Genomic DNA, 16,220 nt, shown 5'->3' on the forward strand with positions numbered 1-16,220 from the left:
TGTTGAGGACAAAGCCCGCGAGCTCGGGGACCTGGTCACCCTAGGTGACCATGAAGCTGTGCAGCAGATCACAGAGGGACACGAGCACCTTGGGGGGGGGGGCGAAAGAGCTGCTGGCATGGCCCTCCCAGCAGCCACCTCCTTTGCTACAGAACTGGGGCCAGGGCCAGAAACATCACTGAGCAACTTACTGTGCCCAGTAAGTGCTCAGACCATACCTCCAGGGTAGTCTGAGGGAACTCAGAGACCCTCAAAAGCTCTGCTTCTACATACAGGTAGGAGGCAAGGGAGAGAACAGGATGCATCACAGACAGAACAGTAAGGAGGAGCTCTGTTTGCTCCCTTGAAAGCAGAAGGCCAAAAGCTATCCTTGGGGTTCCTTGTGCCTTGCAGCAGCTGTGGAGAAAGGAACTGACCAGCCACGGATAGGTGTGTTACCCCTACCCCTGCTCTGCTCTTCACCACTAGTCTGGTCCAAGAGCACTGCCAATACACAGTCATCCCTTCCAAAGCAGAAATAAAAAAGCAGAAGAGGCAGAAGCCTGGATAACACAAACTGATTCTTCTCCAGGAATATCTCTGGATAACAGGCCCCAGATTTTAATACAAAACACGTTTATTTGAACCTTAACCCTGTGTCTTAAGGAGAGGAGAGCCATGTCCTTTTCTGTGCCAGCCTCCTCCTCCCATTACAACGCATCCCTTAACTGCTTGGGAAGCCAGCAGCTCAGAGGCCCGTTTGGTAGAACCAGGGCTACAGAAGCCCATTCTGCAGGGCTGTACATCAGAGGCAGAGGTCCCAGCGAGGCACAGACAGCACAACATCAGGTTGCAGCCCATCCTTGCACTGCTGCATCCTGGATGAGTGGAGGTTCCTCTGCCCATGGCTTATACGAACCCCAGGAGGCAATGTTGTCTTTTTCAGCAGCCCAGCAGCTCAGCCCCTTCCCCCGTGAGTGGTAGGGAGGAAGAAGAGTGGGACTGAGAGGGATAGGGGAGATATGTCCGGTCCAGGCATAAGTTCAGACTTGGCCCTGCATCCATCAGCAAAATCTGTAACTGGTTTTGCACCAAACGAATCCCTTGCTGACAGCTGCTGGCTCTGCACTCCCAGTCTGCTCTTCAGAGCTCTCCCAGGGATACGCAGGTTGTGCAGCTGTGCGGACTTGGGCATGTTTATCAGCATCCTTCCTCAGATGGGAGCCGCTTCATCCTCTCACATCGCATGAGTTCCCATCTTCCCTCTCCATGAAGCTTTAAAATCCAGCTGTGGAACTGCAATTCAATGACACGACAACTGAGGGATGTCTCTGTTGAGGGCGCGTTCTCCCACAGCGGGGCTCCCCAGCCTCAGCCATTCCCCTCTGCTCACCAGGGACCCCCTCTGCCTCCCATCTTGCCACCAGCAGAGAGGCAGGTAATGCCACCTCCCCTTCTCACCTTCTCCAGGCTGGGCCTGTGTCCCACGCTGACCAGCGTCATGCCCAGCTGAAGGCACACACGGTACAGCTCATGCTCCACCTCTTCCGTCAGGGCGCTGGTGGCTTCATCTAGCACTGAGAGACAAGCCGTAAGCCCCACACACCCCTCCTCTCCCTACTTGTCCTCTCCCCCTGGGCAAAAGAACAGTGACTGCTCAGGACATTTCACAAGTTAAGTGGAACTCACCAAGAGCAAGTGAGGAGAAGCCTAAGGACCTTGACTTTTCTCTGGCACAGCTGCTGTCAGCCAAGCGGGAAGGCTGCCCTTCCCCACAAGCCCTCAAATCCACCCAAACGGCCCCGTTCACCTCGTTCATTTCCCTCAAAAGCTGCCAGCCATTGCCCTGTTCTCACCACTGTGAAATCTAAGACATGACCTTCCCAAGACAGGCTGCGTGCCAGAGCGCCTGGCTGAACAGCAGCCTCGTCACCTCTCTGGCCAAGAGCCCACGTGCAGCAGCCAGGATGGCCTGGTGTGGCTTCCTGTCAGTTAAAAATAAATGCTACTGGCCTGGAGCAAATGAATGCAATTTGTTTTACATCATCTCTGCAGCTTAGATGACAGTCCACAGGTTCCTTCTGACCAGATCGCACACAGCAGCGCTTCAGGAGATGAGAGGTACTTAAAGGTGGCTCCTTGCTACTGACACTGGCTCTGTGCACACACATCTACCCGGGCCCCTCTGACAACTCCTCCAATGTCCCCCCAGCCATCCAAACGTGCAAAGGAATTAGACCAAACTGCAAATGTGAGCTGCCTCTGTGATCTCTCAGCAATGTTTCTTCCACCACTCCTTGTCCTCTTTTGCTGTCTTATGGCTAAGTTTCCAAGGGCACATCCTTTCCACAGCCCCACGGAGGCTGATGAGCCGCACACACGGCAGCTGACACTGTGTTTGTGCTCACTAGCACACCTGCTTCTTTACACGGCAGCTGGTGAGCATGAGGAGAGGGTGCTCTCCCAGGTGTAATTACACCTGGACCAAGAACACTAATTAATAGTTCCCTAACAACATGAGGTTTTACACAAAACCTCTTCATTTACCCCCTGCCACAAAGATAGTGAAATATTTTCACCTCTGAATCCTGTGTGCGCTAAGCTGTCTAAAATCATCGCTAAGACTGAGCATGTTCCTGAGCTGCCTCTGTACCTAGCTTCTGTTTGTGCCGAAGGCACTGCCTTTCTTCTTCTTCTGCAGTTGCTCACTCACCTGCGTATCTTGGCTGGAGGTAGAAGAGACGTGCAAATGAGAGCCTCTGCATCTCCCCTGGGGACAGGATGTCATACCTGCAGCAGGGTTGAGATTCAAAAACCTCCCTTAACAAAGAGAGCTTGTTTGCTAAAGAGCTTATGGTTGCTGATACCGGAGACCGCAGCAAACAACTGTCCCTGTGTGCACCCGGTGCTCCCCCTCCACTGTGCACAGTGAGCTTCCTGCAGAGCAGCATGGCTGCTGATGTTGGGATTGATGCAGGACAGGGCAGGAACCTTTTATTGGGCAGGAACCTTTCAGCCCTGCATACGGCCCACCTCCCACAAGACACAAGTGGACACAGATGCTCCCAAGTCCAGCAGCAATGTGCAACTGCTTAGAAGTGTTCCCCAACCAGAGGGATCATCCAAATTCCCACAGTGAGATGCCTTACCAGTTCCAGTCCACCTGCTCGTCCAGTCCTCCAGCCCTTGCCAGCAAATCAGCCTGCAGAGAGCACAGCAGACCTGTGAACGCAGCCCCAGCCCTGTCAGCCCCCAGGGGACACAGCCCTGAGTACAACCATCCCCTTCCTGCCACCCTCTCTTCTCCTGCTTGGTCCAAAGTTGCTCCATATCCCTCCTCCTCTGCCTGTTCCCATGGACAGTCCGGTCCCAGCTACGGACCATTCCCCTGCCTGTGTCCAGCACGTGGTCACCCCATGCTGCCACGACACCTCATCCCTTCGTCCCTCTCCGGCAGCAGCAGGCAGGACGGCAGCAGCGCCACCAGGGACTCACCAGCCCGGCCAGCTCCAGGAATCGCACGATTCTCTCATCATCTGCAGGCCCTGGGGGAGAAAGTGTGTACGTACAGGACATGTCTGCTGAGACCACAGCTGCAAGGGGGAGTCAGTGGGGCAGGAGGGAAGGTTTGGAAAAGCTTCCGAGGTCCACTGTTGCTGACTCAACCACTTCTCTATACCGGGTCCTGAGCTTTGGCACAAAGAGCTCCCAAACACTGACCTTCCTTAAGCCACGTCTGTGAGCAGCATAGCAGGAGATGGCCAGGCTCCACAGATACACCTGAGGCTTGGCTCAGTCCATGGTCACAGATGGACACAGCCAGAACACAAGGATTCAGGCTTCACTCAGACAGAAACTTAAACTTGGACATCTGCAAGACGCAGCAGCTTATACTCAGATGTGTGCTCTGGCTTGTGAGGAGGGCAGGGGAGAGTAAGAACACACATTGACTGCGACAGCATGCAAGGACCCAGGACATCGTTTGAAAAAGAGGGACAGTGAAAGATGGAGGTACGTGGAAACTGAGATAAAGGCAAACACGGCTTCCCATACACAGGTTGTACCAGATGGATCAGATGAATCCCGACAGCAAGTTCAGAAAGCAGCAGGGTGTCTCAGCACGTACCATGTATCACGGTACAACACGCAGAGCACAGCCGGCCTGTCCTCACTGTATCTAGAGAAAGCATTCTTCTTGAAAGCGAGGGAATGCTGAGCTGATCCAAAGCTACAGAAAGGCAAACCTTCCCGGGAAAAGCAGAGTGCAACAGAAGTGTAACAGAGCATTCCTGATGGGGCATGGGAGAGGAGAAGCTGCACTGGGTACAGAACAGAGAGCTGAAACCACAGGGCTGGCTAATTGCTGGGATGAATTTCCACGTACCTGAAACTGGATAGATCTCCTTCAGGGGATAGATCACCTGTTGAACAGACCAACAGAAGTCATGTCAGAGGGGGCTGGACACGGCCCATCCGAAACACAGTGGTGGTGGCACAAAGTCAGGCAAAAGGGAAGGAGCAGCCGCACGCATCCTCCCTCCTGCAGGCCTTCCTGCCACACGCAGGTTTGCAGAGGCACGGTAAGAGCCGGCAGCGGGGCTGGGGCCAGCCGGCCCAGGGCTCACCTGCTCGCGCAGGCTGCCGTCGGTGAAGAACGGCCGCTGCGGCAGGAACAGCACTCCACGGGGGCCAAAGCAGGTCAGCATCTGGATACTCCCTGCACGGAGACAAACGCATGCTAAGCCTGCAGCACCTGCTAGCAACACCTCGCCGCCCCCAGGGATTAGCCTTCACATCCCAGAAAAGGCAGGCTGGCAACACAGAGTAAAGCAATGAGAGCCACAGAGAAGTTTGTGATCCAGAGAAGGGGCAGTTCAAATGATGACGTGTTTAGCATCACAAGTGGCACTCGTCTTGCAAATTCCTGCGGCCACCTTCTAAACTCAGCTAGGACAGCCCTCATTGAAAAAGAGAAGGATATGGAGACCTGCAGTCCTTACCCCGTGTGCTTTCCCAGAGTCCCCCGAGGACCCTCAGGAGAGATGTTTTCCCTGTGCCGGTGTTCCCCACGATCATCACGCTGTCTCCTTCTGAGATCCTGAGGCTCAGGTCTTTAATGAGCAGCTTGCCAGAGGATGGCACTGAGAGCGTCACTCGCTCCAGAAGGAAAGCCGTGTCCTTTGGCGCTGCGTCCTCCCCAGCATAGCTGCTGGGCCACCACCGGGACAAAGGAGAAGAGATTTGGGGTAAGTGCCGATGCTGAGGCTGGTAAAGACCAGGCACCTTCCCTTGCACCTTAGACCGCCTGTGCTTCCGTGACATGAGTCTTGCCCCACACACCCCAGGTTACAGCGAGCACTGCATTGCTTGGTCCAACCAGCTGCATGCAGCAGGCTGTGACACCAAGGGCCACCTCCACCCAGTGACAGCCCCACACACTGGCAGGTAAGCTGCAAGCCAACGTGCTGCTGAGCGGAGACTCACCTGTCCAGGTCCCAGCTGGCTTTGGCTTCTGAGTAGTTTTCATTTTTTCTTCTGCCAAGACTCAGCAAGGTTTCCTGCAGTTCACCAATTCTGGGCAAAAAAAAAAAGGGTGCACGAATGCCAGGGGCAGCTCCTCACTTCTAACCTTGTCCATACTCACTCACAAACAACTGTTTGTTATGTATTTAGCACAGACTTGGGTAGAGCCATGTCCCATTACCTCTCCTGCAGAGACCTGACCCCACAGAAGCTCACCTGTGCGTGTAGCCAGCTACATCGGTCACGGTGCTGGAGAGATCTATGAGCTGGCTGAAGCAGCTGATGAGGTAGATGGAAACGAAGGCATTCTGGGGAGAAATCACATGCCAGAGCAAAGGTCAGCGCTGACCTGGGGAGACTGCCCCACCTCCACGGCTGCGAGGAGATAGCCAAGGTGTCCAGGCATCTGGCTGGGTCAGCAGGCCCAGCAGGATGAAGGAGGGGTGGAGAAATCACCCAGGGCAGGGGGAAAGAAGGAGAAAACGGCCGCATTCGGATGGAGCAGGGCTTCCCTGCTCAGCACAGCAGTTCTGGCCGGGGGGACACACCTCCTGCCACCCAGGGATGGTGCCTGCAGAGTGCCCGCAAGCTCGCCCTGTCTGTGTCACGCAGATCCACGCCGCCAGCCCTGCCCTAGCACTGCACATGGCTCAGAGCAGGGTGTCTCAGCCTACAGCGCCTACTTTGCTATTTTTACTTCTGCATTCTCCATCACAAGCCAGCTTTGAGCACCTTGAAACAACTCGGGCTGGGAAGGCTCCTCTCCAGCAGCCTGGTGGCAACCACAAGCGAGCACAGCCTCACAACTGGCCATGGGCAGCAGCCACGGGCAGAGCCCACACCCACAGCACTGCGTGGGCCCAGCACTGAAAGCCAGGGCTTCCTGACCTCCCAGTTTTTACAGACAGGGGTCTGAGCTGGGGAACACTTGGACAGTTGTGTCCTTGGCAGCTTTCACCCCCAGGTTAATCTTACACCAGGCTGGCTCAAAGCTCCCGTTTCCATGCCACCACGGGTCAGTGTATCCTGAAGGTCTCTCACTGCTGAATAAGCCCCTGAAGGTCTCTCACGGCTGAATAAGCCCCCCGGCACCAGCCCAAAGGCCCAGTCTCCACCCTCAGTGCCCACTCACCCTCCACAACAGGGCCCAGCCATGTGCATTTACAGACTGAAGTCTTAGGGCTGGCTCATACAGTTAATACAAACTCACAGAGCACACACTTTGCCCCCGGCCCGGTGTGGGACACAACCCTTAGCTCACCTTGCTGACCAGGGCGCTGAGCTCTGTTGGACTCAGGTCACCGTAGACGCCAGAAAAGATAGGAATGGCAATGACCACGTAGCTCAGGATGCTGCCCAGGTAGTCAAAGGTGTTGATCCCAACTGGGCAGAAGCACATGGGGACAAGACAGTAAGTTGGGGTGGGAACCTCTCTCCCAGCCAGGACCAAGTGCAACCCACTCAAAAGGAAGACGCAGATCCTGTCTCAGCCTCTCATGATGCACTCGAGCAGAAAACCCTATCTCACAGGACAGCAGAAGCGCTGGGGTGAAAACCCATTTGCCAAGCAAAAAGCTCCTTGCAACAGGTCCCAGAGCGGAGAAACATCGCCCAGACAGAGCTTGGGAACCACCATGAAGCAAAAGCCATTTTGCCTGCTTGTTTCTACTCTTCAGGGGCCCAGCTGGCTCCTTCCAGCTGCAAAAAGGGAGTTCTAGGGTGAGATGCTTGGCCATGAAGTCTGCTTTGGAGCACAGGATAGGCAGAAAGACTTAAGCCCCAAACTCTCACAGAGACACCTGTGTTCAGGACTCTCTGGTGCTCAGAAGTTCACAACACTGGTGAGGTGAGGAAGAGCTGTCTCAGCACTACTTAGCCCCCAAACCTGGAACCAGTGACAATGGGAGAAGGGAGTTTTTCAGGGGGCAACTATTCTTAAGGGACAGGCTTTATAGGAAAGCAATCTCTACAGTCTCTACAGAAAGCAATCTCTACAATCTCTACAGCTCCCAACCACATACATGGAGTCTTCTCCTTCCCTAGAGCCCAAGCCCTTACCCCTCTTCACAGCCATTGAATGCCCGCGCCATAAAGAGTGCAGATTCTTGCAGGGACTTCTTTTCAGGCTTGTCTCTATGACTTAGCTGTGTTGTCCAGAACTTTGCTCTCTGCCAGGCTTTTTCACAACAGGATTCCCACTTAGGAGTGCAGGAGGCACCCTTCTTTCAGCCCCAGGGTTTTCATGCACCAGAAAGAGGCAGGAGAAGAAAAACCAGCACTGCTGCTCTAGTAGTCAGACTTCCAAGCCCGTGGGCCACTACAACAGAACTACTACATGCCTTTGCTCACCCCCCAAAGCTCCCCACTCACTGTAGAGCCACAGCTCCTTGCCAATCAGCTCCCTCTGGGTCTGCAGCAAACTCTGCAGCCTGCGGTTCGTGCGCATGTGCTCCACTCGCCCGGCCCTGTAAAACATGATAGCAACATGACTCCCAGACTTCCTGGGAGCACACAATGGGGTAAAAGCGTGGGCTTTAGGACTGAGACCTAGAGAGGGCCTCTTACTTCAGCCTCCAAGCTCTTTGTTGAGCTGGAACTGAACACCCAGGAGATCCTTCCTGAAACACTAAGAAACTTTGGCTGAAAGGAACAGCCCTGCAAGTTTCTGTCCCATAGAGGAGGTGAGAAGGGGCCACACACTATCAGCGAGGCCCAGGCCTTGAGCAAAACACACCCAAGATTACAACACACACCTTCTGAACAAAGCCTTTTTTGGAAGAGAGAGACAGTGCTGCCACACAACCGGAGCCAGAAAGGAGAGGACAGAGGCAAAGGAGGTGACAGCAAGCAAACGGGCCAGGAGACCCCAGCCCCAAAGCCCTCCCTTTTCCGGACCTTCCCAAAAGGATCAGTGTGTCCCCCACCACCTGAGCTAGCAGCAATGCTCCCAGGGCTGTGCTGTCTGCACTGCCAGCTGCTCTCTGAGCAGGCAGCAAGGAGGCACGTCCCGGCCCCAAATCACCACCTCAGCAGTGTGGCAGCTCCTCCTGCTCGTTCGCAAGGGCTGGGCTGCCCTCAGGTGGCAAAATGCAGACAGAGCTCCATGGTTTGCTCCACACAATGAATTCCCGTGGCAGCTGAACGTATTAAGCAAGGACGCAGGGAGATAAAGGCCAGGCATCAGGGACCAGAAGTTCTGGCTGAAGTGCACAGTGTCGGTAGCTACTATTACTTTGCAGATGTGGAGAGGTTGTTGGCTTGGTTTCAGCTTTTCCTCCCATTCACTTTCAAAGCGAGTTTGCCAAAGGTTAAGAAAACAAATAAATAAAATGCTGACAACGCCAGTTTTGTTTTTCCTTTATCAAAACAATCAATGGTTAAGCAAGTACAAGAGGACAAGATTTAACAGCTTCTACAAGCTAGGGAAGTCTGGCAATCGAAACGGGCCACTCATCGCACACTCTTCCTTTTGCAGGATTCTAGGAATGTAACTCTTAAAAATTGCCTTTGTTTTTAGTTAAGACTCATACCACAAAAAATGCCAGTTTTAGCATAATTCAATTCCATTCTAGTTTCCCACCAGATGAACTTTTTCTGCCTATGAACTGTACTGGAATAAGACACTCCATTTTCTAGTTTGATAATTCATTTTATTTTTAGTAATAGAATAAAAAAAAACCTTCAAAACTGCAACTTAACTAAGGGGCTGCAATTAAAGTATCTTCTCGATTAAGAAAAATTAGCATAAACCAATAAGAATCAACCAGTCCACAAAGAAATAATTTAGACTTGCCAATGCAAAACAAGATTGATTTCAATTACTTATACCAAGGTTTCATGCCTGCCAATATTAATCTTTACCAAATTGGCAATTTTGAATCCGGCCACCTTGGGGATAGCACTGCAGCACTCGAAATGCTCAGTCACTACAGTGAGAATGGGTAAATAAAGATCACAGTCAGGGAAGTCCAGAGATAGTGCAGCCCCTGCTTTCTTAAATTCCTGGAAGAAGCACGATTGCACAACACACAGAGCAAAGGCAGACACATGACAAGAGTTGAGCAATGACCTTCTTCCACTGACCAGGCACCCCAGTAAAACTGTGGGCCTTTTGCGGGGCTCTAGCCATTTCTGTGGAACACCTTGAAGGCTCTAAGCAGCAACTCAACAGACTTCAGGGCATCACTAAGCGTGAAGGTGCTGCTGGGCTCCCAGCTTTATGCTCAGCTCTGGGAGCCTTAGTAATAGCCAGACAGAAGTGGCATCAAGCAAATCCAGAGAACAGCAGTGCAGCGCTAGGAGGGTCACAGCACAGGCTGACCCAGAAGAGCAAGCAGAGATAACGAAGCAAGGCAAAAGACACCCAGATTAGCAGCAGCAGGATGGGGCCAGAAGCAACCTGCAAAAAGTGCCCCAAGGGAGCATCCTTACAAGATGCAATGAGGCTTTGGGCAATCTTCCAGGTAAGGACCATGGCAAAACATCAGGAAGGGTCTCTAAGCCAGCACCAAATCTGTATCAAGCCTTTGGGCATGTTAGAAGGGAGGCAGAGAGCAACTAGCTGTCTCCAGCTGCTGAGAAGCTTTTCTGCAGACAGTGCATGGATGCAAACACCGTGTTAGGGAGCAGGCACTCTGTGACGCTGCACCTGCAGCAGGGTGGAGGGGACAGAAAGCTCAGGCTGCAGCAACAGCACTTGGACTCCTCTGGGATACAGGAATACATTGAGGATGCCCCAAGCTGGCATTATCCCTTTTCTACCTACCTGTAGAAAGCAGCTGGTTCTGCATTGACCCGAATCTGCATGTGCTTGAACCTAAGCAACCCAAAAACCATCATCAGGATCACGTACAAATGCCTAGTGAATTATACAACCAGCACCCTTGCTAGAGGTAACTCATTTTGCATCTGTCAGAGCAGTGATCTGAGGCATCTCTTGACAGAAACATTCAACGGGCTCATAAAGGCACTGAAACCTTAGCACAAGGTGACATAATTCTGGGACAGCTCAGTGGTGCATTTGTTTGGTATCTTGCTCACTGTGAGTCTTAGCCCTGGGGTATCTCTTCCCCTTGGGCATTTACTACCCCAGCATCTCCACCATACAGAATCATCACAGCCCATGCCTGGGCTCCCTGTGACACACCAGCTTCTGCTGCTGTCCTTGGGTGCCCCGAGGCACAGGGAAAACTGCAAAGCTTCCCTGAACTGAACCAGTGGCACTACCTGACATGATGCAGGGCACCAAAAGGAGCGCTCGGGGCTCAGCAGACTGAGTTTGGGGCAGCAGTGAGCAGGTGGGTCTCTCTGAGCTGGGAAGCAGCTGACTGCATGTCATGGACAGGAGAAGTAGCTGCAAACATAGCACTGAACAGGGACTAAAGCGCGGCTCTTGCAGGAGCTGCCAAAATAGGCAGCGAAAATGCTGCTCCGCTGTGACTCACCTGAAATCCCCCTCCAGCTTTTCCTGCTGCACAAGTTTAGACACAATTGGGCTCATCAATACCTTGTTAACGATTGTCCCGATGACGAAATACCCAAAGATGCTCACGGGGCCTAGCCAGCCTGTGCTGCAGAGGAGGAGAAAGAGAGGTCAGCTAAGAAGCCAGACAAAAGGACACTCCAGCACCCCTGGGCTCGAGCAGTCAGAGCCCTCAACTGTCACCTCTCTTCACCTTCACAGGACTTTGGGGGCCAGCACTGCACAAGGCAGAAGTCCCCTTGGAGTGCAAAGCCCCCTCACCCACACATACAATGCCCCTGCAGTTACAGCAGCAGTTGTAACGTGGGTGCCAGGCTCCAAAACAGAGCAGAGGAAAGAGGTGTGCTCAGGGGTCGGGATGGGCCCTTACCTGTGGAAGCACTGGTACGTGTAGTAGGCCAGCGTGAAGGGAGAGATGACGAGCTTGCTGGCCATGGAGCTGAGCTGCTTGCAAAACCTCTCCACATCCTGGCTGATGCGCTGGTCCCTGCTCAACACAAAGAGGCACCGACGCTGTTAAAGCCCAGGAGCGAGAACCAGTTGGTGCAGGGCGCAGTAACTCCCTAACAGGGCACAAGCCGGGCTGTTTCACTGCCTGAACTTAGGATAGGGGGAATGTGAACAACTCTGTATGGGAGGGACCTGCAGCCTGACTCCTACTGCCCCACTAGGAGACATTTTCCATGGCTCAGCATGGCCCAAGGGCTTTCCTGGCACCCAGGAAGGGCAGCTCCTGTTGTGACGGTCACCCCATTCCTTGTGCTAACCCCTTGTTCCCTCTTCTGCAATGCTGTCTGTTCTGTGCTGAAGGTCTCTGCATCCTTCTTCGTTATTCCCTGGTCCTTCCCCTGCCCTAACGTAAACACTGGTTTTCCCCCAAACCTTTAGTACTGCTGCTGCAGCCCCAGGCACCAGAGATACCGGGGCTGGTTAGAGCACAGGGCAAGCCCTAACCAGCTGTAAGGTATTAGGTAAGTCCTCCAGCAAAGTCACCCTTCCAGTCAGAAGCAGGTCCCTTTGCTGCAAGGAACAAAGTGTGCTCACCCTCCCCCAACCCACAGGAGCAGGCAGCATCGCACCAAGCCTCCTTGCCGCAGCAGCAGCAGGCACGTGGGTTGCAGACCCCCAGGTCCCATGTGCCCCACTGCTGAGCAAAAGATGAGCTTGGGGTAACTTGAGAGGACTTTAGCCTATAAAATCCCTCAGTGCCTGATCTGTCCAGAGCACACGGGTAAGGGTTTCAGCCTCTGATGCTCTGAGCTCAGGCGGAAATGACTGTGGATGCAACAAAGAGCAAGGCTGGAGTCCTGCGTAGCCATTAATGCAGATATGACCACAAGGACATTTGTCTCTCAGCTCTTTTGCAGTCCCGGAGCAGCAACAGATTCAATCTGGGGTCAGCTCCCACCCTGACTGACATTACAGTCATTATTTTTCCTTTTCTTAGACTGTAATTGTTCCCGTGATGTTATCATTTAACTCATGCTGTAAACTCATGGCAGGATATTGCTTTTTATGAGCTATTAAGCAACGTGTACTGATAACGCATAGACATCAACTCAAATGCCCTGCTAGGAGCCACGGTGTTTGTATGACACTCAAAGCCCACTCTTCATTCCCTCTAGAAGGGAAAGAAGGATGACACAGTGCATCTAACACTTAGCTTGGTTTGCACTGCATAACGGTAAGCTATTTCACTGCTCTAGTTCATTCTCTAAATATTTACTACAAGGAAAAAAATTCTCATCAGAACTGCAAGATAAAGCGTATTCTTGTAGTGGCATCAAAAAGACACTGAACAATAAGATTGGATGTTTGAGCAGAAGCAAGGGGGTGATGAAAAATACTCAGCAGCAATCCCACACTTTCGGTGCGCTAAGGTCAGGAGAGCTGGCTCTATCACTGTGGAGCAGATAGACCCAGTTATCTCATGCATTTCACTGCACAATGTGAACACATCCCCTGGTTAAAAATAAACCTTAAGGACAGTCATGTGGTGAGGGGCCTCTGTCCTCCCCTTCCCGCAGCCAAAGGGAAAGATGGGTGTGTAGGACCTTCCAGCCATGGCCAATGTGCTACAGCGCATGGGAGGCACCGCAAGTCTTAACCTGTCCTTGCAACTCCATACCCTACAAAGTATTAGCACACACGAAAATTTCAGTGAAGCTGGAAGTAATTTCAGCAGCTGCTGGAAAGCACATCATGAAGCTGTAATTTCTTGTTTGGCAGTAGGGCTGCTTGACCATAAGCTAGGCCCTCTCCTTGTTTTCTGCTCCCCCCAGGCACAGCTTTTTGTTCTTACCCATGCTCTCACCCAGCACTGAGCTAGCAGAAGCAGACAAGGTGCAGGTCTGGCTGAAAAATGATACAGAAAAAGTATGACATATCCTGCACCATTTCACTGTGCAGCCACAGAGACCATCATGCTGGGCAATGAAAGAGTAAGGACAGGCCACCAGGAGCACTGGGGAGCAGAAGCACAGAGGCTGCTTCAGTCCCTTGAAGTCACCACTGTTAGCAACAGCTGGGAGTCTCTGCAAGACAGCCATTTCTCACAAGGACCCCAGGCTTGGTCACCTCTGGTGCCATCACTGGGATAGATAGCACCAGAGCAGTGAAAGGGACTAGACCACAGGTGCCCCCTTCAGGGGAAGAGAGATCGTGGTCTTGACACAACTGTATAAAGCAACACAGTTTGGAAAAAGTTTTCTCCATGTTTCCAGTTTTTCAGCAAGTGTTTAATAAAAAGTTCTTTAAATTCCAGAGGGGGAAAAAAAATCTCCCCTCTGAAGTGATGCCTAATGTAGCATCTTTAACTCTTCAAACTGCATAACTATGTCAGCAGTGTCCTGTGTGTGGAGACAGGCTGAAAGGCTGGGGTCAACATGACACTGCGAGGAAGGAAGCTGTTTGACCTTCTCTGCTGAGAAAAGCAGTTCTGCAGTAACCAGGACAGTGCGAGAAGAACTTCTCCCTCTCTGCAGCTGTGTCAAAGGCTGCTGCAGAGGGACTAGAAGAGGATCTGAGTGTAGGCTGGGATACCAGGAGGGACTGAATGCTCCTCCTTCTCTCAAATTTCAAGACACCCCTGACATTTCCTTCCTAGGAACAGGGAAAAGGAAATGCAGCCCTAAGAGAGCAAAACAAAGCCTTTCCTGAATGTGGCTTCCACGGGCCATCAAAACCACTAAAAACCCTACTAAGCAAAACTGTGTTCAGCTGGAAACTGGTGGTTGAAGTTCAAACTGAATGACAGAGACTGTCCTGAGTGCACTGGCTGCGTGAAAACAGGGAGAGGCAGTGCTCTCTGCCTCCAGCCAGGCCCTCTGCAACATCACACTAAGTGCCAAGTGATTGCAGACTGAGATTGCAGACTGCATGGTTTATAGCAGCGCTAGATCCCTGTTCTGATGGCTCTCCATTTTCCTTGCAACAGAAACATCCTGCCTACAAAACCTTCAAGACCAGTGGTCACAGGAGTCCCCATCGCCAGGTACCACCTCCCACCCAGGGCAGATGGGTGTATCTGTGTCTTGATAGAAAAAACTCCTATGGCTTAAACTCCTACCCAGAAATACAGAGAGGTCAGGAAAAGGTGAGGAGCAGCCTGGGAGAAGCCAAGCAAGAGGATGAAAGAAGCCGCAGGCAGCCTACGGGTTATCGATGTCCTCGTGCAGAACATGCAGGCTGTAGTAAACCTGGCCCTGGAAGTAGCAGCGGTGGAGGTATTCGGTGAGGGATTTCCTCCAGCTCACGTACATCAGGTTGCAGATAAACTGGTCGAAGCTTTTTAGCTGGAATGGAGGCAAGAAGACAGATGAGAAGGGATAAGCCAGCAGAACATGCATTTCCCAAAATGAAATAAAAATTAGCAGTTTGCACCAGCGATCACATAGCTATCCAACGGGGCTACGGCAGACCTAGATCCTTCAACAGGATTCTGCCAAGAGCCACGGGCAGCTTTCCCCTCCCTTCCCAAGACGAGGGAGCCTCTGGCCTGTCTTACCGTGGAGTTCACCACGATCAGGGTCAGGGCAATGGCAGTCAGCGCTTTGAATCCGGAGAAGTCCTTGTTCCCCAGGACCTCGTAGTACTGGCTGGGGATCACGCCGACCTGATAAATAACTAGCTGCTCTGGAGGAAAGAGGGAAGCACGGAAAGGGAAGGAAGGACGGTGGTGTGCCAAAAAAAAAGGGGTACGGGGGGGACTGAGGAGCGCTCAGTCCAACCTCCCCTGCTCTCCGGCTTACCCAGCAAGGCGACGCAGAGCAGCGTCAGGAACATCAGCGCGTTCCGGGAGGGCCACTGGGGAAACAAGACAGCCTGGATCCTCAGGAAGCGCCGCAGGAACACCACATCGAGCTGGGGCCGGGGCCTGCCGAGGGAAAGAGCCGCACCAGGGGTGGACGCGAGCTCTGGGAGCCCGGCGGCACCCCAAAAACACGCCGACCCGCTCAGCCTCACCGGCCGCCGGCCCCGGCGCCCCGACCGCCGGCGCTGCCTCCCGCCATGATGGCGCGGCCCGCCCCCGGGGTGTCACGTCGTGAATATTCATAAAGCTCGCGAATAAGCTCACGGATATTCAGGAGCTCTCCTCGCTGTGCAGGAGCTCGCTAGCGAGAGGCTCCGGCCTCCACGGCGGCCGGGAGCGCCACCTTGCGAGGCGGGGGGGACAGCCCTGGAGGGAAGGGCAGGCAGCGGACATTCGGCCACTTCACCCTCTCGCCCACACTGCCTTCCACCCCTCAGCCCCATCTCCCCTGTCCCTGCTCCAAGTGCTTCCAAACACAACCAAGCCGGAGCCCTAGCAAGCAGCGCTGTCCCTAAGCAGCGTCCCTCCCTCCCGCCCTCGCCTTCCCTCGCTGCTGCAGCTCGCAGTGCTATCAGCCCCGCTGATCTCCCTGGTGACTCAGTTTTGTGCTCAAAGGGACACTTTTTTTCCCAGGTGTTGCGCCAGGCCTGGGTGATGGTTGCTCACAGCAGCCATATCCTGTCACGGTGCGATATGGTGGCTATGGACACTGTGTTTCACCAGGACAGACATTACTGGGACAAAGACCCCCGTGCTTTGCCTCATGGCAGGGGGCATTGCTCCCCTTCCTCCCCTGCCCACAATATGAATTCCCCGCACCAAGACATCCAGGGGATCCAACACAGAGATGTGATGGCCAGGGTGTCCTGTCCCAAATTCTTCCTCCTCCTCCCTGCCCTTTGCCCATCCCTGTCAACTCTGGGA

General features: G+C 53.2%; 1 protein-coding gene across 9 annotated transcripts; it reads right to left on the reverse strand.

Annotated features, from left to right (window-relative positions):
* Positions 1 to 598: 598 nt before the first annotated feature.
* ABCD4 (ATP binding cassette subfamily D member 4) lies at positions 599 to 15,636 on the reverse strand. 9 transcript variants are annotated; one of them, XM_083838276.1, is made up of 19 exons: positions 15,449 to 15,605; positions 15,235 to 15,359; positions 14,991 to 15,118; positions 14,639 to 14,778; positions 11,355 to 11,471; positions 10,947 to 11,072; positions 10,268 to 10,318; positions 7,873 to 7,967; positions 6,764 to 6,885; positions 5,719 to 5,810; positions 5,464 to 5,553; positions 4,980 to 5,188; positions 4,605 to 4,696; positions 4,364 to 4,400; positions 3,475 to 3,524; positions 3,129 to 3,181; positions 2,693 to 2,769; positions 1,441 to 1,556; positions 599 to 1,275 (listed from the first exon to the last, which is right to left on the reverse strand). In XM_083838276.1, exons 1-19 carry the CDS (start codon positions 15,493 to 15,495, stop codon positions 1,180 to 1,182), a joined length of 1,863 nt encoding a protein of 620 aa, XP_083694402.1. In that variant the 5' UTR covers positions 15,496 to 15,605; the 3' UTR covers positions 599 to 1,179. The 9 variants fall into 9 exon arrangements, with proteins under 9 accessions (XP_083694402.1, XP_083694403.1, XP_083694404.1 ...); XM_083838277.1 differs by having other exon boundaries at positions 4,980 to 5,185; positions 15,449 to 15,604; XM_083838278.1 differs by lacking the exon at positions 10,268 to 10,318 and having other exon boundaries at positions 15,449 to 15,610.
* Positions 15,637 to 16,220: the final 584 nt, after the last annotated feature.

The sequence above is a fragment of the Anser anser genome (genome assembly GCF_964211835.1).
Source record: "Anser anser genome assembly, chromosome: 5".
Classification (NCBI taxonomy): domain Eukaryota; kingdom Metazoa; phylum Chordata; class Aves; order Anseriformes; family Anatidae; genus Anser; species Anser anser.